Raw genomic sequence first — 27,937 nt, 5'->3', positions numbered from 1 at the left:
CATTTCCTTATGTAGATTATTAGATGATTGTACTGGTCTCCTAACTGGCTGGAATAAAAAAAATTCACAGTCCATATTGAATGCAGCAGCTACACATCTAACAAAAAAAACTAGTTTTCTCAATGTCTTTATATTGACTCCCAGTTTATTACAGAATCACCTTGATTACATTATTTTTTAAAGCTTGTCATGGCTCCATATTATATCGCTGTATTACTATGCCCTTATCAACTTGCACACAGTCTGCCTCACAAAAATCACAAAATCAGTATCTCTTTTTAAATCACTTCTGAAAACTTAATTTTATTTAAAAACTTTTTCATACCCATTTCAGTTGGGCAGATTAGTGTACATGTGGATGCAGGTTGGTCTTTTCTACTGATGATTCAACCAGGAAAATATCACAATCTTTCAATCTATACTAAGTGCTCATGTAACATTGTCTATGGGGGAAATGACTAGGACTTTTTTCATTTAATCATAAGTTTATGCCTTGATTACAGATTGGAAAATAAAGTTGCGACAGGGTTCCTGCCACCGTACAGATTCTCCCTCAGAAACACCAGCGTCTTCCTCCAGGCGTCTTCCTGTGCACGAGAATGTGCCACAGTCTCTCCGCCCCACAGAGCCATCACTGCAAAGACAACCGAAACAGGCCTCAAAACTCAAGCCGAAAGTGCAGTTTTGACATCTTAAGCTCTAATCATTCAGAGAGTTCCTTTCACTGTCTACAGCTTTCCAGTCTGAAGGTGAACCTACCACTCTTATGTAAGCCAACTGATCTGAAGGTGCTTGCTCGGGAGAGTGGCATGTACGGAGGTTCAATCAAATGGCCGGCGTTCGGATATGACAGGACAGTCAGCAAGTGGCTATTCCCTGCCTGCTCCATCATTTCCTTCATCTGGAAAACAGATTCAATTACATATAGTGCTCTATAACTTATTTTTATTGTCTTGTTTTTGTATTTAATATTGGCCATGTTGGAATGCCATATATCCCAGTAACTATTCAGTTTCCTCTCAGTGATCAGTAAAGTTTATTCTTGTGATTTCAAGACCAAGCTTGTTAGTCACACAAGATGTTGTCATGTCAGTATACTCACGTCCATTGCAGACTCGTAGGTGGGCCAGTTCTGATCGTCCTCACCTACAACCAGCAACAGAGGACACTGGAGTCGCCCCACCTGCTCAGAGACAAACAGCAGCAGCATTTCAGCTTTTATCACAGACTGCAGATTCAGATTTTTAAGCATTACCTGTGGAATGAGTTGCAATTACCTGTGTCCTTTGGAAATGTTTCAAATTTTTTGTAAACTTGAAAATAAAGAAATCTAAAAATACCCACATTTACAGAAGCCAAGAACAGCCATAGTTGCAATTATTTCTTTAATGCTGTTATCTCAAGTTCACAAGTTAATCGATCTTTTTATCTCGCAATACAAAAGGCAGATTTCTCAAGATAACTGGATGAGTTGTCACAAGAAAACCAATTTTGTTTTGCCATAATCAACCCGAAAATTATGATTTCAGGTTTTTGAGAGTGTGCACGTCACAAAAAACGTGAAGTCACACTGGTTTCAGACTCAGTCTTAAGTCAAGGCTCGGGCTGAAAAATTGCAGACTTTGTAGGGCTGCATTAGGATACGGGTCCAGGTTCATTCTGCTGAAAATACTCTACTATCAAATAAATATTTGAGACTTAATAAAAACCAAACAACTTAAAAAAAACAAAAGTGAAAAACTGTATAACGAAGAGAGAAATAAATTCTGGCCGGTGGTACTCACATTCACTTTGAGGGCAGGGTCGGTGGGGATGGGCAGCAGTAGATCTCTAAAAATCACCTGGTTCTCCTCATTGAAACGAGTTTTACCACTGTTTCTGTATATTAATACACATACAGTATATACTATATACATGCAGTAGAAAAAGTAAGATGAAAAGTCATAACTAGCAGCAGATCAACTTACTCGCGGCAGAAACCCAGTAATTCTTGCACAGATCCATCAATGGGTTGCACATGAGTCCCATTTATACACACCGCACACCTGAGCTGAGAGACCACACACACACACACACACAAACACACACACACGATCAGAATTCCTGTTAATACAAGTGAGATCCAATAAGTGACGCAGAACAGAAAAACTGCACAACATGAGGAAGTAGCAATGTATTAAAAAACTTTTTTATGGGGAAACACTATCAATTACCTGATCATCAGTTTAGAGCTTAGACCACGTACTTACCTGAAGCTCTGTAAGCTTCAACAGACCTTCATTAAAGTCATGCAGCTACACTGAGTTGCATCAAGATGATGAAAGTAACTTTCAGTCATAGTTGTCTTACCTTTACAACTTGGGAGTACACAGCCATTTTGAGGGTGAAACTGGTGCCAAGTGATAGGCCCAACATGGCAATCCTGCTGCCGAGGACCTGAGGGTGCTGCTGCAGGACTCGATAGGCCGTCTGCATCAGGAAAACATGTCAGAAAACAAACTGTCAAAGCTGTAACATTTTGTGATATAGGAATAAAATGAACTAGTTTTAGTTTGTGTGGATTGTATGCTTTAGGATAAAAGCATAACCCCACTATTAATAAAATTGTGCCTCTTTCTGCTTTTCTTGTTGTTTACACCCTGGTGATAACTGGTTTTCACTTTAGTCATTTTATGTGATATTCAGTGTTAGATGTCACAAAATGTCTGTGACTCAAATCTGAAATCTTAAGCAACATACTACCATGGAGCTCTCGTCATATCGAGGAGGTTGGGGGATCCTTAGTCAGGCTACACTTGCTACTTGGCCCAAAAGGTGTAACAGGTTGCAGGGTTCAGGACTGGTGGACCCTGAGTTACTGTTTAAAGGGCTGGTCTCTGCATGCATTAGGGCTTAGTTTGTAAGTGACCTGTATACATTTTGGACGATGTGGAGTGTAGATGGGATGGTTTGTTGTTTGAGGGGAACTAAACAGTTTAAACTGTCGCACAAAGTTTTATTTGTAGGCATGTTTTCATAAAGGAGGATTGAAAGTTAAGGTCTCTCTCTCTCTCTCTCTCTCTCTCTCTCTCTCTCTCTCTCTCCAAAACAATCTGACACTGAACTAAAAATGGAAACCTACACCTTGACTCCTATTAACCCCTTGTGTAAAGCATAAATCCAGTTTTAATGTCATTAAATGAAATAATACCATTATATCATTTAAAATATATAAAACAATCCAAGCCTGTATTTGTGAGATGTCCAAAAGACAATTCCCCCCAGAACAGAAAAAGCTAATCATGTAAGCTTATGTCACTACATATCAAATACCATCTGTCAGAACAACTCTTTGCTCAGGCGAAGAGGCCTGAATATTAATATTAAACTGAACAAAGTCAATATAAAATTAAAGCTGCAAGCAGCGTTGAGCGGGACCTCGCACTCCACACAACTTGGGGCGTGCTGCGGCCTCGTCACGTGCCATCGTTACACATGCGGACCAAAACATGAAATTTCATGTAAATCAGCTCAAAATTGCCACACAACGCTTACTTCCTGTTGCCAGTAGGTGGCGCTATCACTATGTCTTAATATTGTCATGTAGACAAGTTCAGGGCGGGACTGTTATAACACACGTCAAGTTTCATTGAGATTGGACCACATATGCTGCAGTTATGAGGATGTGTTCAGGGCGAGACTGTTACAGAATATATGAAGTTTATTGGAGATTGGACATTGCACACTGAAGTTATGAGTGCTGTTTTATGGCGAATCGGCTGAATTCGACAAGTCGTCACCAACACGGTCATTTCACATAACTCAGCTCAAAATCGCCACGCAGCGCTTACTTCCTGTTGCCAGTAGGTGGCGCTATCACTATGTCTGAATGTTGTCATGTAGACATGTTCAAGGCGAGAGTGTTATCAAACATGTAAAGTTTCATTGAGATTGGACCACGTACACTGAAGTTATGAGCACTATTTTTATGGTGAATCTGCTGAAATCGACAAGTTGTCACTGGCATGCGGTTTGATGTACAGTCACAAACAGCTCAACTTTTCAATCAGTTTGTATGACCACAGAATTCAAAATGGCCAACTTTGACAGCACGCCACGGACACGCCCTTGAACGTACAAGCACAAATAGCACAACTTTTAATCAGGACCATTTTTTGACTGTACTGACCAATTTTGAAGTAGATCTGATAAATTCCCTAGGAGAAGTTTGTTCAAATACAACACGAAAAATTCACCGAAAATGCGCACGGAATTCACTATGGCCAACTTTGAGGGCACGCCACGGACATGCCCTTCAACATACATGCACAAATAGCACAACTTTTAATCAGAACCATTTTTTGATTGTACTCACAAATTTTGAAGCAGATCCGGTAAATTCCCTAGGAGGAGTTTGTTCAAATACAACGTGAAAAGTTCAAAATGAAAATGAAAATGGCCGACTTCCTGTGGGGCTTCGTGTATGGGTCCAAGAGGCTTTTTTGTATGTCCCGGCATGTTACACGTGTCTACCAAGTTTCGTACATATCGGTGAAACGTGGCGCTGGGGCTGCTGTTTTTTTATCCTGTAGGGGGCGCTACAAACACGACAAACATGATTTTTGGTATGTGACCTTCAGGCACCAGTCTACACGTGCCCTGTGAATTTCATGTTCATAACTATTACGGTCTCCGCACAGTGATTTACCATGCCACCAGAGCGCCACCTAGTGGCGGATTGTTGACACATTTTTTAGTGAGCCTCAGGGAGCCATGGGGAAGCATCGTACCAAGTTTCATCTTAATCACACATACCGTTGTAGAGATATAAACTTCTTCATTTTAAAGAGCGCCACCTTGTGGCGATGGCCTGAAATTGTGCACAATGCTTAAGGAAGACATGTGGAACTATGGACCCAAGTTTGGTGTCAATCGGACATACCAATGTGAAGAAATGGTCCACTTCCTTTTTTGACGAAAAATCCACAGGAAGTGCTAATTTTATAACATGCTGGTTTTTCAAAATATCAAAGTTCTTTTAATCACTTTTTTATTATGAGGGTCCTCAGATGCTACGTGAAAAATTTTGTGCGAATCGGACAAAGTGCATGGGGGGAAAAAAGGAAAAGTAGTTTACGGACATTTCGCGCGGCAGTGGGCGTGGCCTATATGGGGAGATTCAGCTCTATTCACCAAACGTGTGGATACAAGGTTTATGAATATGCGACAAACTATGCAGAAGTTATTAGCCTAAACGCATTTTTTATGATAGTAGCGCCTCCTAGTGGCCAATCCCAAAGCGACACATAGAATATCCCCATTTTCACCAGGCCTGACAACTTTGCCAAATAAAATTGAGTTTTCGTATATGTTCAGGGGGGCAAAAATGCAGTCAAAGGGGGCTAAAAATAATAATAGGTAAGAAGAAATCGAGCAAAAACAATAGGGACCTCCAGCGGTCGTTGGCTCGGTCCCTAATGAAAGCTGCAGGCGACTTTGCTCAAGGGTAAAATGGCTTTAAAAGCTAAAACAGTCCTCACATTTTATTGTATATTCATCATAGTTTTATTTGAAGTCCTTGGATCCGTTAGAACTTGTTAACATCTCATACCTTTGGCTGCTTGTGAAGATTCTTATTTTAAGAGTTAATATTACATTCTCTCATATCTTAAGAGTGAATACTATCTTGTGTGCACAAGTTATTATCTTATGGCTTTATAGGCATATGTTTGCTGATTTCCCCACTATGTTTGAAACATTGCTGTGTTCATTGATTTATTTAAGAAGTCAATTTGCTATGTTATTGGTAGGTGAGCTGGTTGATAAGATAGTTGAGAAAGATAGCTTTCTGTTATTCGCCCATTTTACTGAAGTGTCCATGCCCCTCTAAACAAAACAAAATCTGGCGGACATTTAGATTTCAGCAAGAGCAGTAAGAATTTCATGGTATGACATTCCAAGGTGAAAATAAAACTTGATAAGCTGAGTTCTCTCCTTTAATGACGGCTGTGTGCATCTGAAGCCGGTAGAGATGCATGTGAATTTATAATAAATTAGCTAGATAAAAAATATTTCCTTTTGGGGACTTGAATGAACATGAATACAACGGTAATTGCATGATTGTGCGGAGTTCTGTTGCTCTTTAGTTTACTAAATCTTTTAGTTATTTGGGGGGTTTCAGAATGAACATTGATTTGATTTATTGTAACTTAGACATTAATTTGGCTTACCTCAAAATACTGGTTGTCCACCATCTTCCCAGTTTCCATGGTGATCTTCGGTGTCAGGTAGTCAAGGGCCAGGGAAGCAATGCCGTGGGAGGCCAGCAGTGCTGCACGGTACTCCATCAACTTCTCTTCACCCCCCGACAGATCCAAGAGACCAGGAAAAGATCCTGGTCCTTTAAAGAAGTGAAAAAAGCAAAAACTGTTCAGTGTGTATACTAATGTTCCTACAATTTTGGGATTACGTCTTAGTGTTTCCTGTCTTCATTTTTCACTTGGTTATTGGCTAACTAACTTATGCTGAACTTGGTTAGCAGTAATGGTAAATGTCCATTGATCATTGTTGCTCAGAATGTCACACCTGAGCTCCAGCCACAGAACACTTTCCTCCAGACTGTCCTCTGGTCCTACCTGAGGGCAGGAAGAGGGTAGCAGTGAGTCCACCCTCTGTGATCGGAACCCTGCGGACACCGGGCGCCATATACCAGCGCTCCACCACCACACCAGCCAGCGGCACCTGATCTACGAAGCCCTGAGTCCGGTAACCCTGGTACACCGAGATTGTGACCTCCATGGGAGTCTGGACATTTTCTTTCTTCCTCATCCTGTGGGATGATGGAAAAGAGTCGATTCTGATACTGATGACTGATTTAGTATTGACTGGTATCATCTGAAATTCTCCATCCTTTGCTGCCGTACCTGAGTCCAGGTTTACTGCCTGGAACTGGTCTGAGGCTCCACAGTAGACCCATCAGTTCAACCCCAGAATATGTCCCACCCAGACTGGGATCCTCTGAGACTGTAAAGTAAAAGGGATGAAAAATTATTTTTATTTGGATGCTCATGATAGTGTATTCAAAATTCACAAAATGTCGTATACCTGCAAACATTTCTAAATATTATTTTCTGGATTTTCAAGGTCCAGGCATTGAACCATGTACCGTTCACGGTCCCAATGGCATTGGCAGTGTAGTGACCAAACGCCTCCCAGCTGTGTCCATCTTCATTCTTGTGGAGGGCGTGAACAGTCAGCTGGAAACCAGGTGGGACTTTCTGGACCAGGACAAGAAACTTCTCATCCGCAAGTCCTTTGGACGGCTGGACCGACAGCTTCACACAACACTGCTTCATGTCCATCCTGAACTGAGTAGAACAGAAACTGACCAGACTCTACTCTGAATGGCTTCCTAAAGACATAAAGTCTAAAGTCATCATTTCTTGTTAATTCAAACACAAGTGGCAGCAAGGACTCTAACAAGACCTACAGTTAACTGAATGAACAGCAGCCTGACTGAGACCAAGTTCTAGAAAGACTAAGATAGTTGCGCAATGTGCAGATTACCAAGGTACCATTTAATAATGCAATGTCACCCTGAAGTTTAAATATTCATTTAACACCAGGCCAAAACACAGTGTTTTAATGCCCTCTATGATTGATTGTTTCTATTAATGACTCATTTTTATTGTAGCTTGTGTCACAACCAGGCTCAAGGCTGAACAAAGCATGGGAGACCACACATGAGTTGTAGTTTAAGTTTATTTAAGCAGAATGTGGGGGGAAACGTTAAGCTGGGCCAGATGTCTTCAGGTCCCCTCACACATGCTGAATTCTTCTTCAATAAAACATTTGAATAGAGTTCAACGCAATATAGATTTACTGTGATATTGCTGGTCTGTCAAGTAACTACTCTTAACTCAAGTTTGTCTTTGCTTTTATCCCATTGCACGCTCATGTTTTAGGCCCTAGGTTAAGGTCCATCTTTCCTAATTCTATTCGACAGACTTTTGGCACCATTTCTTTCATCCTTCAGGAGTTTCTGGGTATTTTGCCGCCATTCTGTATCTAACAGTGTCCACCCTCCCAATGCAAGTGCATTGGAGCAGAGCTTCTTTTTTACTATTTGTAAAAATAAAAAATAAACTTTAAATTAAATGAATTTATATGTATTATTATTATGTGTTGATTACACATATCCCAATTCAGTGGCTACATTTTATTTCCCACCAACTAAAATGGAAATTAAATGAAGACAAACAACAAAACCAAACAGTGTGGAACCCAGAGGAGAGACAAAGACTGGCTGATAGCCACCAGTTTATGTAGTCTTTCAAAGAGACCAGAGGGGTGTAAACTAGATTAATGGGTAAGCGAGGTTGAGTTTTCAATGTGACGAAGGTGACTCTCTTATTGGTTAGATCACCATTGTAACTTGTGCTGCACACTTACCTGTTCCGAAGGGGGTAAAATAGTCATTTGATATTGTCATTAAGACATTAACAGGGTTACATTTAGGTTACGTATTTAGGGTCAAATATACCCTTTCCATGTCTATAAAATGGTAGATAGTAGTGTTAATTTGATTGTAAAGTGTATATTTACAGGAACTGTTGCTGATACAAAACCATGATTACAAAAGGTTCCTTTTTCGAGAGAGAGGAAGGTTTGTTGTATTTATACCCTACACTTTCAATGACTAGTATGTAGGATTAAGTGGCATATTCCGGTGAAGTTTCAGATTGCAACTAACTAAACACTGCTTGCATCTGTATTTGACGACCTGGGAATGAGAACGGGTTGTGAAGTGTGTAGGAGAAACTACGGTGGTCGTGAAAGGCAAAAGGCCCGTTCTAGAATAAGTGTTAAGTGTGTCTGTACTGGGCTACTGTATAAATGACAACGGTAGAGGACCCACAGTGTCTATAGATTAAAATGGCTCATTCTTAGGTAACAAAAACATAATGATCCCTACATTCAGGTGATTATACACTAATGAAAACATGCCTATTAGTTTTATATTCCATTTCTTTCAGTAGAGCCGTCCAACTGTTACACACTGGACCTTTAATCAAAGGTGCTTCATTCAGCTGTGAGTGTGACTACACTTAGTTAGTTAGTTAGTGTTTGAAAAAGACCTGCTACAGAATCTGCTCCTTTGCCAAACTAAGTTGTTGGTTATTCTAACTATTAACTAAAAATAGATTGTAAAATGACAGTAAATACAATCAAAAACAACCACTTCTAAACACTTACTATAGAAGCAGACTGGGAACAGAAGCAGACCTCACAGCTGTCTTCTTCAGGTTTGGTGACTTACACTTCCATGTGTATGAAACACTGATCAACATCTGAGGTTTATACAAAGATCTGTCTGGGTGGACCTTCAGTCTCCTCCTACAACAACAACACTCTATCTAAACACAAGAGGCACCACTGAGTCACCAAAGCTTAGAGTAGCATAATGATTTCTGACCACACCTGACACCTGGATGTATTTACTTGCATTGCAATTAAAAAGCATTGAAAATATATTTAGGCAAGACAATTAGGTGTCTCATTATTTCCTGGAGTGGACTGTGTAATATGCCTGCGCAACATGACTGTGAGGACAGGAGCAGAGCCAGAAGCCTCCGTCACATAGAGGACAGCTGTAACCACCCAGGTGAACACTCTTTGTGAGGGGGAAGGGCCAAATGAGAATACCTTGAACTGATAGGTCTGTGGTCTGGGCAGGTGGGTATATGAAAGTATGTGTCTTTTAGAGCTAGGTAAGTGAACCACTCCCGTTTCTCTATAGAATTCAAGATCTGTCTGGTGGTCAACATCTTGAAAGGTAGAACCTTTACTAAAGTTTTTATTGGTTACCAACCTGGAGGTTAGGGGCCCACCACTACGGCTTATCAAAGTTTCATGGGGGGTCGCAAAGCTTTCTTGATTTTAAGGGATGTAAGAAAACTTAAAGAATATACACAGTAGGCCTTTATCATTTGGTTCACTTCTGTGAAGAAAAGTAAATGTAAAGTCAATTGTCTAATAGAACAATGGCCAAGCACCAGGGACAAGAAAACATTGAATTTGTCAAAAAAGAAGCCTATATGTAGTAGAAGTATATTATTGCTAATACATAATGCAGACAGAGAATTGTTTAAAAAGTTCTCTTAACAGGAAATAATCTAATTCATTGTATCGCTTTGAATATAATATGAAATACATCGAAATAAAATAAATTAATAAAATATAGCCAGGGGTCGTCAGTTTACTAAATGATAGACACGTGGTCCCTTAAGGAATAAGACTGGGAACCACTGGCCTAGATGAGATGCAGGCTGCCAGCTTTTTTTGGGAATGAGACAACATGCGGAATAAAAAGTTAAAAGTCTGGTATAGAATATTATTATTGTCAGTGTACACACACACAACAATATTAAATTTGCAGCTTCTGTACTCGATGCGATAAAAACAGGATAGAAATAAAACAATAAATATCATTGAATAGCATTAATAAAGTAACAACCAGTATAAATTGATTTAACAGTTATGGCTCTGGGGAGGAAGCTTTCTGTCTCTCTCTGGAGGTGCGTGTGCAGAAGGCCGTATAAAGTCTGCCAGATGAAAGGTGTTCAAACAGATGATGGCATGCGTGTATGGATTCCTTACAGATGCTGGTAGCTTTTTTGAGGCAGTGTGGGATACAGATGTTCATCTTCTGTGGGCTGGAGATGACCCACTGAGGAGCTTTCCTATCAGCTGCTGCCAGACCCAGATTTAATATATTAGGGTGCTCCCTGTGGTGGTGCTGCAGTAGAAGGTCACCAGCAGCTGTTGGGGTAGACCAGCTTTCCAGGTCCTCTGAGATGCCCAGAAATCTGAAGCTGGACACTATCTCCCCTGTTTCGGTTGATGAAGACTGCAGCCTACTCGCCAGTCCATGATCATCTGAAATTGATGATTAGCTCCTTGTTGTTTGCAGTACTTGTACTAAGAGCACCATCTCATCAGGTTCAGTAATCTGCAGTCTTATTGATCGCTGTTGGAGATCAGCCCGATCACCACTGTGTAATCTGCAAACTTAACAATTGTGCTGTAACAAGTGGAAAATGCAGGAACACAGTAGTGTGTGAAGAGGGAGAAGAGGATGGGCCTCAGTGCACAGGGGTCCAGAGAAGTGAGGATAGTGGCTTTGATGTGGGAGAAGACTGGTTTTTCATAATGAATAGAACTTTATCATGTTAATGTGAGGGTGACTGGACTGCTGTTTGGGTTTTTTTTGCACTTGCACTGTGATGGCTGACTCCAGGCACTTGGGGAACGTTGCCAAAAAGAGAGACAGGTTGAAAATTCTTGTAAATACCTCAGCTAGCGGTTTGGCACAGTCCTTATTTTCTTCCCAGAACTCCACCCAGGGCCTGCAGCTTTGTGTGAACTGACCCTCTGCTGCACGCGCTCAGTGTGGGAACCTAGTCATCCTTTGGGTTTCTTGCATTCATCACAATGTTGCCGAGCATAGAAAGTGTTGAGCTTGTAGGTCAGTGTGACATTACTGTGGCAGACGGGGTTGCTATTGTAGTCTCCTTTATTGTGTATTCTTTATCTAAAGCAGCAGGAATCGTTTTTTTGTTAATGTTCTTTAGTGGCATTTAACAAGCACCGTTTCATATAAGTTATTTACCAATCAAACCCTCCAACTATTCTCTAGTGTCAGCTTTTCCAGTGTACGGATTCAATGCTTTTCTGTTTTGTATCATTGTAAACTAATATACTAATATAATACTACTACTGTCTGTGGGACTAAACAATAAATCTGAAGACATCACTTTGGAGTTTTGTTTGACACTGAATGACTAATCAATTAATTAAACTTATACAACTTAAAAATACAACTAAATTCCAATAAAACAGAAATCCTTATGATTGGCACAGACAATATGCACAGAGAATTAAAATCCACACTTTTCAAACAACACCACGGTCTCTTAACCTACCTACCTTAATTCTGAAATGCAATCCTCCAAATTGTACAGAATGCAGCGGCTACACAACAATCCTATTACTCTCAATGTCTTTACATTGACTCCCAGTTACTTTTTAACTCGCCATGGCTCCAGATTAATGTCACTGTATTTCTGCACCCTTATCAGCTTGCAGAGTCGGAGGTTGTCAGGTAGGGATCTTTCAGCCATGTGAAGGTGTAAGATTATAAGGGACAGCTGCACCTCAACTCTAAAACAAACTTCCAAAATCAGTATCTTACCACCTGTTTTAACATTTACATTTTTCACATTTTACTAGAAAGATTTTTCATAACTGTATTAAATTCTGTAAATTTGTCTGCTTGTGTATTTTGCAGTATGTGTGTATTCAGATTTGTTTACTTTGCACTTTGGGAAGTGTTCTATAAAAAAACTTTATTAGCATTATTATAAGATAATTCTTATAACACAGTTATTCATCTTTTGTACTAATGATTCAACCAGGAACATTACTTCATTCATGTCCATCAAAGATAAACTAGTGCTCCATCTGTGAGTCACATAACATTGTCTATGGGTAAAAATTAATGAGACTTTTACTTCCTGAGTGTCTATAATCATTAGCCGTTGCCTTGATTACAGGTGGGAAAATGAAGTTGCGACAGGGTTCATGCCACCGTACAGATTCTCCCTCAGAAACACCAGCGTCTTCCTCCAGGCATCTTCCTGAGCACGGGAATGTGCCACAGTCTCCCCGCCCCACAGAGCCATCACTGCAAAGACAACAGGAAGCCGAAACAGCCGTCAAAACTCAAGCCTGAAGTCCGATTTTGACATCAAATAATTCAGTCCTGTCTCTGCATACAGCTTCACAGTCTGAAGGTAAACTTACACTTCTGACCGGTGCCGACTGTTTTGAAGGTGCTTGCTCGGGCATGCGGCGTGTACGGAGGTTCAATCAGGTGACCGACGTTCGGATATGCCAGGACGGTCAGCAGGTGGCTATTCCCCGCCCGCTCCATCATTTCTTTCATCTGGAAAACAGGAAATAAAATACTTCATCTCATATTTCTCAGAGGGTTTATTTATTTATTTGTATTTCCACCTCTTGTTTTTGTTTTTTTTTTTTTTTTTTTTTTTTTTTTTTTTTTTTTTTTTTTTTTTTTTTTTTTTTTTTTAAAATTTAAATAAAAAACCCAAAAAAAAACTTATTTTTTTAATATAATATTAAAAATTAAAAAAATATTTAATAAAAATATTAAAAAAAAGAAATAAATAATTAAATTTAATAAAATTAAAAATATTTCCTTCTTTTCTTTTTTTATTTTATTATTATAAATATTTTTCTTAAATTTTAAATTTTTTTTTTTTTTTTTTTTTTCTTCACAACTTATCATTTTTTTGGTTTTTTTTCAAATATTTTTTTTTTTTTTTAATTAAATTCTTTTATCATACCTTTTTTTTTTTCTTTTTTTTTTTTTTTTTTTTTTTTTTTTGTTTTAAAAAAAAAAAACCAATTTTTTTTTTTACACAAAGTTTTTTCTTTTTAAAAAAACTCACGTCCCTTTCAACCTCCTTAGGGGGCCCTTTTTTTTCCTCCTCACCTACAACCAGCAAAAGAGGACCCTGGGGTTCCCCCCCCCCTTCAAGAAAAAAAAAAGCAGTATTTTTCAGCTTTTATCACAGGCTGCAGATTCAGATTTTGGGTGTAATTTTATTTTTATTTTTCACAATTTTTTTCAATTTTAAGCATTACCTAACATTACCTGTGGCATCATTTATGACATGGTTTCAACTCAGAACATGGAAAGACTAATCTCAATGTAATGGATTTAGTAGTTAAAAAACAAAGGAACACATTTGTACATTTCCTTGCAAGTGTTATGAAAAAAAGTATTTAAGATTAAGACTGAGATTAGAGAACATGCTCTGTAGCCACCCCATAGGCTGCTCATAGGCTACCACATTGGGACCCCTGCTCTGAACAGATGCAATTCCATGCAAACCACCTTTTCTGATTCAAAGGAAATTAAACTCACATCTATTTTTGTTCAAGAAAATGTCTAATAAAACATTTTAGTCTTGCACAAATGAAATTCACAAATGTGTTCTGTAATTAACAAATTAAATAACTGAGAATCAAAAGTATATCTATGGAGAGAAATTGTGGCTGGTGGTACTCACGTCTACTTTGAGTGTGGGGTCGGTGGGGATGGGGAGCAGCAGATCTCGCCAGATCACCTGGTTCTCCTCATTGAAGCGAGTCTTCGAAGCATTTCTGATTGAACAATACAATTTTTTTTAAGTCTTAATCTTACTTACTTGAATTATTGGTGAGACAGACTTTGGAAGATTGGGCAGATTTGCACACCTCCCTGCCCTTCCATGTGCATACATGGAAAAGTTTAAGACAAGGAGAGCGGCAGCAGAGACCCCCCAGGGTACAGAACAGAGCAAGCATCAATGGCAATCAGAAAATGACATTGATTAATTAGATACAACATAAAAGGAGGAGCTGGGGTGGAGGTGGGTTGCAGAACGGCTTGTAGAGGAAGCACCAAAGATAGGCAGGCTAAAGGCTGTTACATAGTCGCCGTTCCCGACCTGTAGCACGACAATGTGACGTCACGGGAGCGCCGTAACTATTTATACTTGCGCGTGGTGGTCGCGACACTAGTTGCAGTCTTCTCCTGAACAGAGGTGTCGCAACTGAGGAAAGGCTACCGACTTTGCTATTTCCACGCACTAGAAGAAGAAGAGGTCGCGGAGGTTCTTACAAATTTCCCGGCAAATGGCCTCCTCTTTTCCAACATTCATGGCGATTTCTCGCCATGAATTCTGGCACCTCTGGGCATCTCTGTGTTCCTTCATTGAAGGATCGTACAGATGCCTGTAGAGGCACACTTGCTCGGAAGGCTTGCCCCCGAACTCGTCCATCTTCATGTTTCCGCTTTGGCGCGCTCAGCTGAAAAAAATAGAGTGGTGCACGACCTGGCGCGACCTGGCCTAAATCCTGGCGCGCCAGCGAGATCTACGTCATTTTGACGTCACATTGTCGCGCTACAGGTCGGGAACGGCGAGTATGTAACACCCTTAAAGCAGCTTAAATGAGGCGCCCTGAATGATATTTGCCAAATTGGATGCTTGAGGGTCTCACTGTGTATGGTTTCCAATAGGAAGCTTAGGAGGAAACAGCTGAGCCATCAGCGGATGTGTGTTTATGATTAGCTGTGATCAGCTGATATAGCTGGAATTGAGAGTTGAGCCTGACTTCATGGCCTGTCTGAACTAACGCTATACTTATTTTTGACAACTCATCAGAAACTATTGGGCCAATCGTTCCAAACTCTGTCAGGATCATCTACAGACCTTGCTTATCCAAATTTATGAAGGAAATTTCAAAACATGTTTGTTTGTTGTACATTGTTAGGGATGTTCTGCCACAGGGGGGCGCCACAGATGCAATAAGTTTATATCTGATTTGACTCATGTTCTATAGTCATTTTCATATAATTATATAAAGTTTGGTCATGATTGGCGAAAAGGGGATTTGTTCATGTGTGACGAAAGGTTGCCTAACTGCAGCCTATGGTAAATTCAGAAGTCCGTTACTCTATATTTTTCAAAATATGCAAAACCAACTAACATCTACATCTCCACAAATATTCATTCAAATGCTATTAAAAAATCCCAGACATTCTTTGGAAACTAGATATCACATGTTTCGAATGGTGTTCAAATTGGTCAAACAATGATCAGAAGTGGTTGAGTTGTTAAAACAAAAAATCAAAACTAATGGCAGAACTTACTCGTTAAAACAACCCAGTATTTGTTCCAAAGATCCGTCAATTGGCTGCACGTGACTCCCACTAATACACACCGCACAACTGAGCTGGGAGACCATACAAACACACACAAACAAAATTACATTTAGTAGAAATGTATTTAAATAAGGGCGAAACACTAACAATTATCATTTTCTGATCATCAGCTTAGAGCTTCATGAGCAGCCATAAAACTGAGCTGCTACTGAAAAGCCACTGTAACAGTCCATTATTGTGGGGGGAGAAATGTCAATATAGTAGAAATCACAATAAGCTACATCAAGATGATAAAAGTAACTTTCAGCCATTGTTGTCTTACCTTCATAACTTGGGAGTACACAGCCATTTTGAGGGTGACACTTGTGCCAAGGGAAAGACCCATCATGGCGATCCTGCTGCCGAGGACCTGAGGATGCTGCTGGAGGACTCTATAGGCCGTCTGCATCAGGAAATCATTTTGTGATATAGGAAGAAAAGAAATGAGTTTGTGTGGATTTTCATGCTTTATATTAACGTGCATTCCAAAACACTATTGTAGAGGATAAAGCATTCAAAGCCTCTTTTTGCATTTCTTGTTGTCCACATCCCGGTGGTAACTGGTTTTGCATTTTGGTAATTTTTGAGGGTTTTAGGGTTAGACGTCACAAAATGTCTGACAGCTATACTAACTTCTAAAATCTGATGGGTTTTTAAAATTAGCAATATAGTTCCATAAACCAGCTCTGCCATAATCTGGGAGTAATATCAGTTTTTCTCTCAGTGTCAGGTGAAAGTTGTTCAGTCCTGTTATGAGATTCTTAGTTATCTTTGTCTAACTTAAACCTTGAAAAAAATTTTGTTTTCCTGTTAAAGCACTTTTTTTGTGGTGCTTTTCCTTATCTGAACTGAAGTTCTAAGGCTAGAGGGTGTCAAATATTGGATGAAGCCCTTTGAGACAAGAGAAACGAGAAATGCCAGATAGTAACATTTATTCTGTTTATTGTTCCACTCTCTCTGCCATAAAAACTATTATGTCAATCCAGATCCAGCCACTCCCTCCTGCCCTGAAGGCTGCAGTAATGCATGTAGTACGATTTCCTGGTTTTGACCCTCTCCTGGCTTTTGATGAAAATGTCTAAGAATTCTATTCTACTCTGCCTGCCTCTGTCATGCTTTTGGGTCCAAGTATATTCTGTGCCACAATCGTTGCACCTCCAGCCAATGAAAAAACTGCTGACACTGCTGGGCTGTGAAACAGTTATGACTATATTACACAGGTTAATCGTGAATTTTAAAGGTCGCATCTTGTAGAAAGTGAGATTTCCATGTCTTTTTCCATTATAAAGCAGGTCTAGGTGCTATTTAAATACTATGAAAGTATTAAAACGATCAATCCACAGAGAACGCTGCCCGTATTCAAGCTGTCAGAACCCCCGTAAGGTTGGGATGTCAAAACTGTATAGTCACCGCCCCCAGCCATTCTCCCAGCATGGCCCACACGTTCAAGCTTTTTTTGTTGTTTTAACTTGATTAACAACACGACACTAAGCAGTCATTGCACTGCTGAGCCAGCAAGCTACAAGACAGAAACATCTGAAGGAAACGCTGCACGGCCTTAAAAACACGGCTTGTTTCAGACAGAAGATGAAGTGAAGGAGTGCATTAAGGGCCAGTATAAAATAAATAAGTAACTATGAATCATGGTCACACCAACAAAAACTCTGGGTCTGGGTCAGACTCTCAAACGACACTTCTTCCAGTTATATTTCATTTAAACACTTGTCTCTGGTCTGAGTGAAGTTGAATGAACCTGTGAACCATTTTTATTGACACATAAACACAGACAGATAACACACTTCCAGGTGTGTGCAGCAAAGACTTTTAACCTACGTAACTCAACACAATCTTAACACAATGTGACAATCTATCTCACACCCCAAATAAATGATTATTACCAGTATGCAGGTTGTAGCTCATGATCTTCACCCTGGCACTAGTGACGCAATGTCTGTATTTTTTGCTGGGAATTTTGGAAGTGCAATTTATATTTTGTTATTTGAAGTTACACATAATAGATCATTTGAAGTCCGATCAAGGTCAAGGCTATGGAGGCACCACATTTGTGACTGGCTGCTCGTGGAGATTCTTGATAGTGACTACAACAAGTTGAAGGAAGACTCAGTTAGAGCTTAAACGCTAAGTTTCAGCTTTAGTTTAGGTTCCTGGGTTGCAAATACTTCATTTTAAAATTACCTGGTTCAAGCTCCTGGTTTATGGGAAGCTGCTACTTGTCTTATGTGATAGTAAACTGGATATCTTGGAGAAGTCACCTTGGGCTTTACAGAATTGGTTAACTGACAAAATAATCGGCAGATTAATCGATGAAGAAAATGTTAGCTTCAGCCCTAGACTCATTAGTCTTCTCCTCAGTAAAACATATCTCGTAATTAAACATTTAGTATTGACACAAGGCGAAATAGAGGTTAATTGGATGTATAACTCCAGTCTTACTTAGTGCATAGCCTCCTGTCACTCAGTATCACAATGTGAAGTGAAAGGGTTACTGTGATGATTATGTAAGGACGATATGGTTTGATTACATACAACATATGTCAGCGGGTGAAATCCTGAACTGAAAATCCATTTTACGTCTGCTGCATGTGAAAGAAACATCTTAGCTACAACTGCTTCATAAAGTGGTAACATGTCTGAGCTGTGTGTCTGTCAGTTTGTTGTAGAGCTCTGCTGCTCCCTGGTGGCCATTACATCAAAGTTTTTATTATTCTGGGGTATTTTGAATGAATGATGATTATGCTTTTTTTGTAATTTAGATGCTTTACCTCAAAATACTGGTTGTCCACCATCTTCCCAGTTTCCATGGTGATTTTGGGTGTCAGGTAGTCAAGGGCCAGAGAGGCGATGCCGTGGGAGGCCAGCAGCGCTGACCGGTACTCCACCAACTTCCCTCCACCCCCCCACAGATCCAAGAGGCCGGGAAAAGGCCCTGGTCCTTCAAACAATTAAAAACACCAAAAACAGTTCACACTTCACACAACTATACTGGTTAACTTTCATGGTTAATGGTAGTCTACTGGTGATTGTTGCTCAGAATGTCAGACCTCAGGTGCACATATAGGACTCTCCTCTGGTCCTACCTGAGGGCAGGAAGAGGGTCGCAGTGAGTCCACCCTCTGTGATCGGGACCCTGCGGACACCGGGCGCCATATACCAGCGCTCCGCCACCACACCAGCCAGCGGTACCTGATCCACAAAGCCCTCAGTCCGGTGACCCTGGTACACCGAGATTGTGACCTCCATGGGAGTCTGAACATTCATCTTCCTCATCCTGAGGGATGATGGGAAAGAGTCATGATTGATACTGATAATTGGTTTAGTATTGACTGGTATCATCTGAACAGCTCCATCCTTTGCTGCCGTACCTGAGTCCAGGTTTGCTGCCTGGAACTGGTCTGAGGCTCCACAGTAGACCCATCGGTTCAACCCCAGAATATGTCCCACCCAGACTGGGATCCTCTGAGACTGTAAAGTAAAAGGGATGAAAAATATTTTTTATTTGGATGCTCATGATAGTGTATTATCTGCAATTCTCAAACTTTTCTATATCTGAAAATAGTTCTAAATGAATGTTCCTGGATTTTCAAGGTCCAGGCATTGAACCATGTACCATTCACAGTCCCTGTGGCGTTGGCAGTATAGTGACCAAACGCCTCCCAGCTGTGTCCATCTTCACACTTGTGGAGGGCGTGAACAGTCAGCTGGAAACCAGGTGGAGCGTTCTGAACCAGGATGATAAACTTCTCATCCATGAGTCCTCTGGACGGTTGCACCGACAGCTTCACACAACACTGCTTCATGTCCATCCTGAACTGAGCAGAACAGATAAAAAACAGACAGACTTTCAGGCTCTGTCTCTCGCTCTCACACCACCCGAACAAATCTCACACTAAATAAACTTTAGAACTTTAAACTAAACTTTTTGAGGGCTATATATGTTAAAGTAACATGGGCTTCATCATGGAGTACCCACTCACCCTGTAGATAAAGACAGCTCATTTTAAGGAAACACAACAATTCTAATTTTCATGTGATTATAAACTAATGAAAACATACCAATTGATATTACATTCCATTTCTGCCAAAAGATCAGATTTTCTCCACGTTTTTAGAACCGACATATGGCCATAGATTTAGTGCAAAAACCTATCGGTGTGGCTTCAGTCGCATGTACACAAAATCACAAAATACTTTATGTATGTTGTTTTGCAGAGATTCTTCTGAGTTATATTGAGCTGTACCAATAATGTCGTTCATGTGTCACTGAATGTAATCCAGGATTTCCCTGCAGGTCTCAAACAGAAGTGGGATTGATATGTGAATAAAGAGAGTTTGGGATAGAAGTGCACACCCCGCCCACTCCATTTACTCACTAGTTGCTGTGTAAAATGAGTGTGATTGCTAGATTGTCTGTTTTGAAAAGTTACTAAAGATAATGAATGCAGCCCTCATGATTGTGCCACTAGATTTATTCTGTCAGCAGCAGATAGTTCCAATAAACCAGGACACTAGTCCGCATGTAAACACACTGAAACTAATTTGTCATAAATCCAGTTTCCTTGATACTGTACTAGCTATTTTTTTATGATACCTGTGGTCTACCTATAAGTTCCTCATCTTTTTCACAGTGAATTGCTCTCAGTAAAGACTTCTTCAACATTTATTCCTCGAAAAATATTGATACACCAACTATAAATGTTCTTGTGTTTCAGATACACAGGCCGAACGTGGCCATCGAACATGCCAGGGGTCTGGCACTGTTTACTTCCTAGCAGGATCAAAACAATGTCATTGTAAAGTATGGTGTAGGGTTCAAGGTGAACCCTGGGACATCATTCATCAACTACTCATGTGTTAGCAAACAATCATAAACTGATACAGGTTACTCTTCACAGTTGCAGGTGAATATTTTCAGATAGTAGAGCTCTGGTTTGAAGATTATTTAAAACTATAAATTATGTCATTTAAAATGAACTCTTTGCATTAACCAGTGGTAGAGGGAGTACTTAAATAGCAAAATCCTCAGTTGTTACAAAAGTTATCAGTCATCAGTAAAGGTTTTAAAGGATTATCAGTAAAATGTACTTAAAGTATGAAAAGTAAAAGTACTCGTTAGGTTGAGTAGCCCCGTTAAGACTGTTTACTGTTATATGTATCAGGTTGTAATTATTATTATTCCACAACAGCAGTATTTTAATGTTTGTTAAGATCATATATACTGTCAGTGGTTTTGACTACATTGTTCACTATTGGGTAGTTAAATAAAATGTATCATTCTATATAAACTGATCATATGTATTTTATATAAAATCCGCAGATTAACTATAGCTTTCAGACAGATACAGTGGTAGAAAATTAAAAAGTAGAATATAACCTTTCCCTCTGAAATACTTAGGTATCAGTCCATTATCTGCTTGAGTAAATGTACTTAGTTCTTTACTGAAACACAACAGAAGAGGGTCGTTTATAAACTCAGAGGAACGTCCCCTCAGCAGGCTGAAAAACACATGGATCATCTGGATCAGTGTAGTCGCCTCAGAGGCCACACAGTGTCTCCATACCCCCACCCCTAAATAACAGCAGAGCTCCTTACAGGGCGCAGTATGGCGGCACTTACTGACCTCACACCTGTTGTCTTCAGGTCTGTCGTCTGTCCGCTTCAGCTGTTGAACTCTTCACAGAGGCCGCAGAACAAAGTCACGACCGTGTCAAACTCACTCCAGCTCACTGACAGACGGAACTTAAACCGTCTGAAGTCCAACCTCAGCGGGTGGAGCTTCAGTCTCCTCCCACAGCAACACCGCGGGGACCGGACGCAAGATGGCGCCGTCGAGTCACTCCAGAGTCTTACACGTCAGTGCGCCTGTCTGCTGCTGGGGTCTGCTTAGGACCTCGACCTGTTCCACATGAACATGGCTGAAGACTACACGTTTTAATTTAGCTTGATGATTTTGGTTATATACTGTGCAATAATCCAATTTACAGAGGGATGTTTGAGTACAATCATATAATCCACCCATATGGTCATATCTGTATCAGTGAAGGTCTATACAATGTCTACTGTTTATTTTTACCTATATTTTTATTCAGTACTAAATCATTCTCCGACACTTTTTATCTTAAGTTTGAAAATAAGAATAAAGACACACACTCACTCCCATCCAACTCTCGTAGGCACCAAGTTCTACCAATGGAGAAACAACATGACATATCTTAGTCTGCTGTGAGTCCCCCCCCCATTATTGAAAGATGTATTATTTATAATAGGTCTCACTCACTATTAGCCTATATCTTCACAGTTAATTGGATCTTATATATAATGCATCATATATTTGATATGTTATTATCAGGTTAACAGCTGCTCTTAATAATAATTGACTGAAAATGTTTTACTAACAAGTGAAGAGTGGAGAAAAAATTAACAAGACAATAAGAATAAATACAAATATTCATGTTTATTGACATAAATAGAAATCAAAATGAACTGAACAATAAAGCCACACAGATGTTATATGTATGAATAAATGAAGCACTGTCAGTCACATGTCTCCAGACGAACCCACACGCCCTCTGACCTTTGACCTCTGAAGAGAATGGAGAGGTGCAGGGGGTAGCTGTTGCCCGACTGAGTGCACAACAACAAAGTGTCGTCATCTGGTTGTCAGTCAGCACCAAAGCATCCATCTGTCCCCTCACAGGCCCTCTGACTTTATGAGGGGCCAAAACATATAACATGTTCCTCTGGTTCCTCTGGTTCCTCTGGTTCTTGTCAATCCTGTGGCACCTCTGATTTTAGTCAAAGGAACGCTCAGACAATTTAGGGAATCCTCTCTCTCTCTTAAGACCTTTTCACACTGTAACTGAGTTTTCTCAACAATCTGTTGACCTCCTCAAGTAAGAACTAAGAAGTAAATAACTGGTTCCAACAAACTATGTTACACTGCCAGACGTATATATATAATGTATAAATGTTTAAACATGTTTATTGATATTAATAAACAAGCTTTGTTGTGTAAAAATATCAGACTTTGAAGGAAATTTAAGACAACTGCATATTATTGTCTGGAGACAATACAACAAGTTTTTTTTTTTGTTTTTTTTTTTACAAAGGCCTCCTGGAGTTATAAGAAATCAATATGGGGGATTCTGGTAACACAGACCACACAGTTTCTTCTGTTGGTTAGGGTTAGTCTGTCACTCTGGTCACCGTTACCTCCCACCTCACACACCCATCTCCACAAGGCCACGCCCCCTATTTGATTCTCTGGGCTGCATTTTTTTTATTTGCTCAGCGGGGTGGGGGGCAGAAGTTAGGGGTTTAGTTACAATTACAAAGGGTAAGACACTCTCCTTGACCACTGACAGACGGACTCACACACACATTGCCCTCTATAAGTCGCATTCAGATTTGTTGGAACTATACTGGAAGATGGTTTGATCTCTGTGTGTCCAGTACATCAATAGATTACATTTACAGTTACTCATTTGTAGCCTATTTGTCCAAGGTGACGTGCAAATATGGTCAAATTAAAGCCACAGTAGATCAAGAAAAAGCCTTTGAGAATAAGCCTAGCTTAACACAAAGACTGGAAGCAGGGGGAAACTGCTAGCCTAGTTCCATCAAAAAGAAAAAATGATGTGTCAAACTGACTTCTGCAGCGACATTTCCTCAGATTCAAATTCAGATATGGGAGAATTAAGTGGTTTTTTTCCTAACTTAGACATTGAACAGCCTGTGTTTTTAATTTTCAGTCCTTCTAACCCGACACTCCACGATAACAGAGATAAATGTGTTATGTCTCGCTTGTTCTGATTTATTTCAGCAGTTAATCTTCAAACACAATACGCTCTGATGATGACTGAACCTCAGCCACCAGCAGCCTCCTGGATGCTATGACACTAACAATGCTAATAACAACCCAATGAGAAAAAAACATATTGAGACGAGTTAAGAGGTCAAAGATCAGCTGTCTCCGGCCTGGTGAGAAATGTCTTGAACCACACCTCCACACACACACACACACACACACACACACACACACACACAAACACACATTAAATCAGTGACAACAGAGACTGGTTAAGGGAAGCAGACATAAATTCTAAGCTGCTTTAAAATATATTCATATATTTAATATTCATGAGAGTCACACATCATTGTCTGCTTACTCTTGGGGGGAGGGGGGGTGAAGTGGAGGCTGGGGGGGTTGTCTCATTCACAACAAGGAGACACAAAGGAGGGGACACCTGTTACAATCAGGACTGAGGCTGCCTCTGTGTTTTGACTGAAATTTTAATCATTTCAGGACTGAAATTCAAATAAAGTGTGGACCGGTAAAACTACACTTTTAAAATACAATATATTTATGGAGTTTTTAGGACATTATTTTATTTGAATGTTTGAATGTCTTAGCCCAGGTTTTGTATACTCCCCCCTCCTGCTCCTTATTCAGACAGATTTTATGTTATTAAAAATTAGCTAATTATTTCTAAAAGCTTGTTTTACGTGGTTAACCCCCCTCTACCAAAGAAACCCACGATATGTACCCAGAACATTTTATTTAATTGATAAAAAATGTATAAATTCAACATTGTCCATTATTGTTGTATAGCCTTATTTATTTTATTCCTCACCAAATGTTATTTTTTTGTTATTAATACATTTTTAATGCATAAAGTCTTAACATTAATAAACTTAATAATTAAATATGTCGTGTCCTTGAGTCAACTGACCCCTCCTTACTCGGATGGATGACTCCAGTCACATGACTCTCAGGAGTAGCATGGCAGACATTATACCTGCTAAGCATCAGCGTGTTGGCCTTGTCATTGTGAGCATGCTGACTGTAGAGTTGGTAATTTCTTCTTGTCTGCCATACGTTTCATTTATGTGATCTTCTTGGCATGGAGGGAACTCTTTTTTATTAATTAGGAAACCTGTTTTAATTCCAGCTCAGTGTCGTTCCACTGTAGTACAAAACTTCAATTACCCACAACTGGTCATTCCCATAAACTCGGTCCAAATACAGCAATGAATTACTTTTCATATATGGTCCATAACATAGCCATATCTTAGCCAACTGGTCCTATTCTGGCCCTATGTCAGATCAGACTTGTTTCAGCCCTGTTTTTTTGTTTGTTTGTTTGTTTGTTTGTTTGGTTCTTTGGTTTGAGCTGCTCTATGGACAGGTTGGATCCAAGTCCTCCAGAGAGCCAACCAAACCAACTCTCTTTATCTTTGAGTACGGACAGTGCCTTGAGTGCAACTTCCCTACCAATCATCTTCATATTGACAAGAAAAAATAAAGGGAAAGTTGTCACTGAAAAATGTTTCTTAGAGTCATTAATGTTCTCTCTGCCAACTGTGATATGAAGAGGTGCAGCGATCTCACTGAGTGAAAGGTTGGACTCTTTAGCCAGACCTTCAGTAACACAGGTGGTTTCACATGCTGTCCACTCTATTCACGTTGGAGATAACATATTTGAAGATAACAGTTTATGAGGTGGAAAAAGAAAAGTACAAACAAGACAAACCCATTGTAAAACAAAACTGTAAAAATTAGTTTCAACACTTTTTATTGAGCGCACAATGATGCTTTGGCTTTGAGGCTACACAGAGGTGAACTGAGGACACACTGGCTCTGAGTCCAAATTCACATACAAACATTCAGACGCACACACACACACCCACAAATATATACAGCAGCAGACACAGAGAAAGTCATTTTTTCTAAATGCCATTTTCAGTGCTGTGAGAGGCACAAAGTAAATGACATTCACCACTGTGTCGTGGTTGAGGCAGAAATATAAAAGCGAGTTGATTTGAAAAAAAGTGGGATATTCTGTGTATTGAGTACTTTTACTTTTGGTAGTTTGAGTATATTTTTATGCTACTTGAGTACTTTTACTTAAGTAAAATTATTATAGTATACTATTTTTACACTGGTGTTTGCAACATTTACCTCTGGTCTTTATTATCCACCTAACCACGCCACAATCCTGCAGTAATGACCTACACTTCCTGTCCTGTCCAGCAGGGGCAGTATGGGAAACATGTCTCTTTGCTTTGGTGGAGAAGTCAGCAGGTTCATCTGGCTCTGTGAACTCCTGCTTTTGTCTTTCCCTCCCTCTGTCTCTTTCTTTTCTTCTTCTTCTTTTTTACGTCTCTCTCGATTCCTTTCTTTATGCACTACACTGGATTCCAGTTTTAAGAAAACACTCTCAATCATACTGAGATTCAAGTACAATAAAAATACAATACAAAAATGTAACATCATACATTGCTTTGTCAGAAGAGGGACAAATGAAGGAGGAGAGGTGAGGGAGGAGGTAGGAAAGAGAAATGTGTGATGTTTTGGATCTGGATCTCAGTCCCCCTCTGTATGTATCTGTATCTGTATTCTTTTCTGTTTCTTTTCCTCTATCTGAGTCAATGGTGTGCTTGAGTTTTGCCTCTTGTGAATTTATGTATTCTGTTGGGCTGTATAAATAAAACTCACATGTCATTTTACACTGATGATTTATAACGACTGCAAACTGTTGAAGCGTGTGTGTGTGTGTGTGTGTGTGTGTGTGTGTGTGTGTGTGTTTCTCTTTAAGACCAGTGAGAGGACGATGATGCTGAAGCAGCAGAGAGGTGAACCAAGGACACACTGACACCGAGTCCAAATTCACACGCTCACACAAATACACTGTACACTGCAGCAGAGAGAGGAGGTTCAGGGAGAAGGAAAAGAGAGGAAGAAAAGAGGAGAGAGTGAATGATATAGTGGAAAGATGGAAAAGAGAAATAACTGTCACCCTGCAGTTTCCCTTTGGGAGGTAGTCCATCATTTAACAGGCAGGCTGGATCCATGTTGAGTAAACCTGCATCATGCTAACGTCACATCCACTGTATGAATGGGGTGACTTTGATTCTTTGACTCTCTCGTCATTGAAATAAATATGGAGCTACAGCCAGCAAGCGGTTAGCTTAGCTTAGCACAAAGACTCAAACAGGCATGGATGTATGGAAGGAGCAGTGTGTAGAATTTAGTGGCATCTAGCAGTGTAGTTGCAGATTGCAACTCCCTCGCTTAACTCCCTTCCAAGGGCGACGGAGAAACCAGGAAATGTGAGAACACCCTATCTGGAGTCAGTGTTTAGGTTGTTCGTTCTGTAGAAACATGGCAGCTCTCTGCAGATAAATACCTCATTCTAAGGTAACAAAAACACAAAGATTCTTATTTTCAGGTGATTACACACTAATGAAAACATTCCTGTGAATATTATATTCAGTTTCTGCCAATAGATCTTCCAAATGTTACACACCTGACCTTTAAAGTAAGAAGAGCTGGATGTCTCAATCACACAGTGATGACTCCAGGAAGTCTCACCTGGCTGAAAATGATATATTAACACATATTATAACCCCATGTAAAACCTCAGTGTGGTGATTTTACACTTTTTGTGCAGATTAAACCAACAAGATATTAAATGTTAATTCCTGTGCTGGTAGTAAATAAGTTCCCAAAATGTCAATGTCTATAAGATTTTGCCACCTCTGCAACACAGACAAACACAAACAGCTAAACAAACCAGCAGAGTTTTTAATCAGCAAACACATTTTTGTAAATAAACTGTAAACGTCAGTATTTAGCATGAGTAGACTCAGACTGTGTTTCGGCTGTTCAAAGTTTAACAAGGACACTCTTTTTACTGCTGTGAGCGATGGTCATTCCCAACACAGACACAGACACACAAACACACTAACACACACACCACTGAGGCTCCTTAATGCCACATTTGTGTAAAGAAGACCAACTTGCTGCCTCACTCCGCAGTCTATAAATAGGCTCTTTTTCCCCGCTGAGAGACGACCATTTACGGAGTGAAAATCTGAACTCTGTTGGTGATTAGGACACAGCACTCGTCTTTGTGTTGGAAGCTGAAAAGAGGAGACATTAGTGGGGGGTGGGTTGTATCTCCTGATGGATGAGCCTCTGTAGTTCTAATACACCTATGTACAGAGCTGAGAAAATCACCCCTCACATACATAAAACGTTACATAAAACGTTTATAGTTTAATATAAAACGTAATGGTTTTAAAAAGAGAGTCAAAGGTCCGTT

The 27,937-nt window shown here is 39.9% G+C and overlaps 2 protein-coding genes across 5 annotated transcripts; both read right to left on the bottom strand.

The window, feature by feature from the left end:
• Positions 1-273: 273 nt before the first annotated feature.
• Positions 274-21,574, bottom strand: LOC127353894 (peroxisomal succinyl-coenzyme A thioesterase-like). Of its 2 annotated transcripts, none has more exons than XM_051383493.1 (11): positions 21,451-21,574; positions 19,440-19,641; positions 19,195-19,294; positions 18,910-19,100; positions 18,595-18,764; positions 16,095-16,214; positions 15,761-15,843; positions 14,136-14,229; positions 1,103-1,183; positions 760-901; positions 274-634 (listed from the first exon to the last, which is right to left on the bottom strand). In XM_051383493.1, the coding sequence occupies exons 2-11, from the start codon at positions 19,633-19,635 to the stop codon at positions 498-500; spliced, it is 1,314 nt and encodes a 437-aa protein (XP_051239453.1). In that variant the 5' UTR covers positions 19,636-19,641; positions 21,451-21,574; the 3' UTR covers positions 274-497. The 2 variants fall into 2 exon arrangements, with proteins under 2 accessions (XP_051239453.1, XP_051239454.1); XM_051383494.1 differs by having other exon boundaries at positions 19,440-19,636.
• LOC127353897 (bile acid-CoA:amino acid N-acyltransferase-like) lies at positions 1,655-9,321 on the bottom strand. Of its 3 annotated transcripts, none has more exons than XM_051383496.1 (8): positions 9,235-9,321; positions 7,145-7,346; positions 6,903-7,002; positions 6,615-6,808; positions 6,210-6,379; positions 2,350-2,469; positions 1,968-2,050; positions 1,655-1,878 (listed from the first exon to the last, which is right to left on the bottom strand). In XM_051383496.1, the coding sequence occupies exons 2-8, from the start codon at positions 7,338-7,340 to the stop codon at positions 1,680-1,682; spliced, it is 1,062 nt and encodes a 353-aa protein (XP_051239456.1). In that variant the 5' UTR covers positions 7,341-7,346; positions 9,235-9,321; the 3' UTR covers positions 1,655-1,679. The 3 variants fall into 3 exon arrangements, with proteins under 3 accessions (XP_051239456.1, XP_051239458.1, XP_051239457.1); XM_051383498.1 differs by having other exon boundaries at positions 7,145-7,341; positions 9,235-9,317; XM_051383497.1 differs by having other exon boundaries at positions 7,145-7,390; positions 9,235-9,279.
• Positions 21,575-27,937: the final 6,363 nt, after the last annotated feature.

The sequence above is a fragment of the Dicentrarchus labrax genome, unplaced genomic scaffold, assembly GCF_905237075.1.
Source record: "Dicentrarchus labrax unplaced genomic scaffold, dlabrax2021, whole genome shotgun sequence".
In the NCBI taxonomy this organism is placed as follows: domain Eukaryota; kingdom Metazoa; phylum Chordata; class Actinopteri; family Moronidae; genus Dicentrarchus; species Dicentrarchus labrax.
This window is presented reverse-complemented; position numbering and strand designations above follow the sequence as displayed.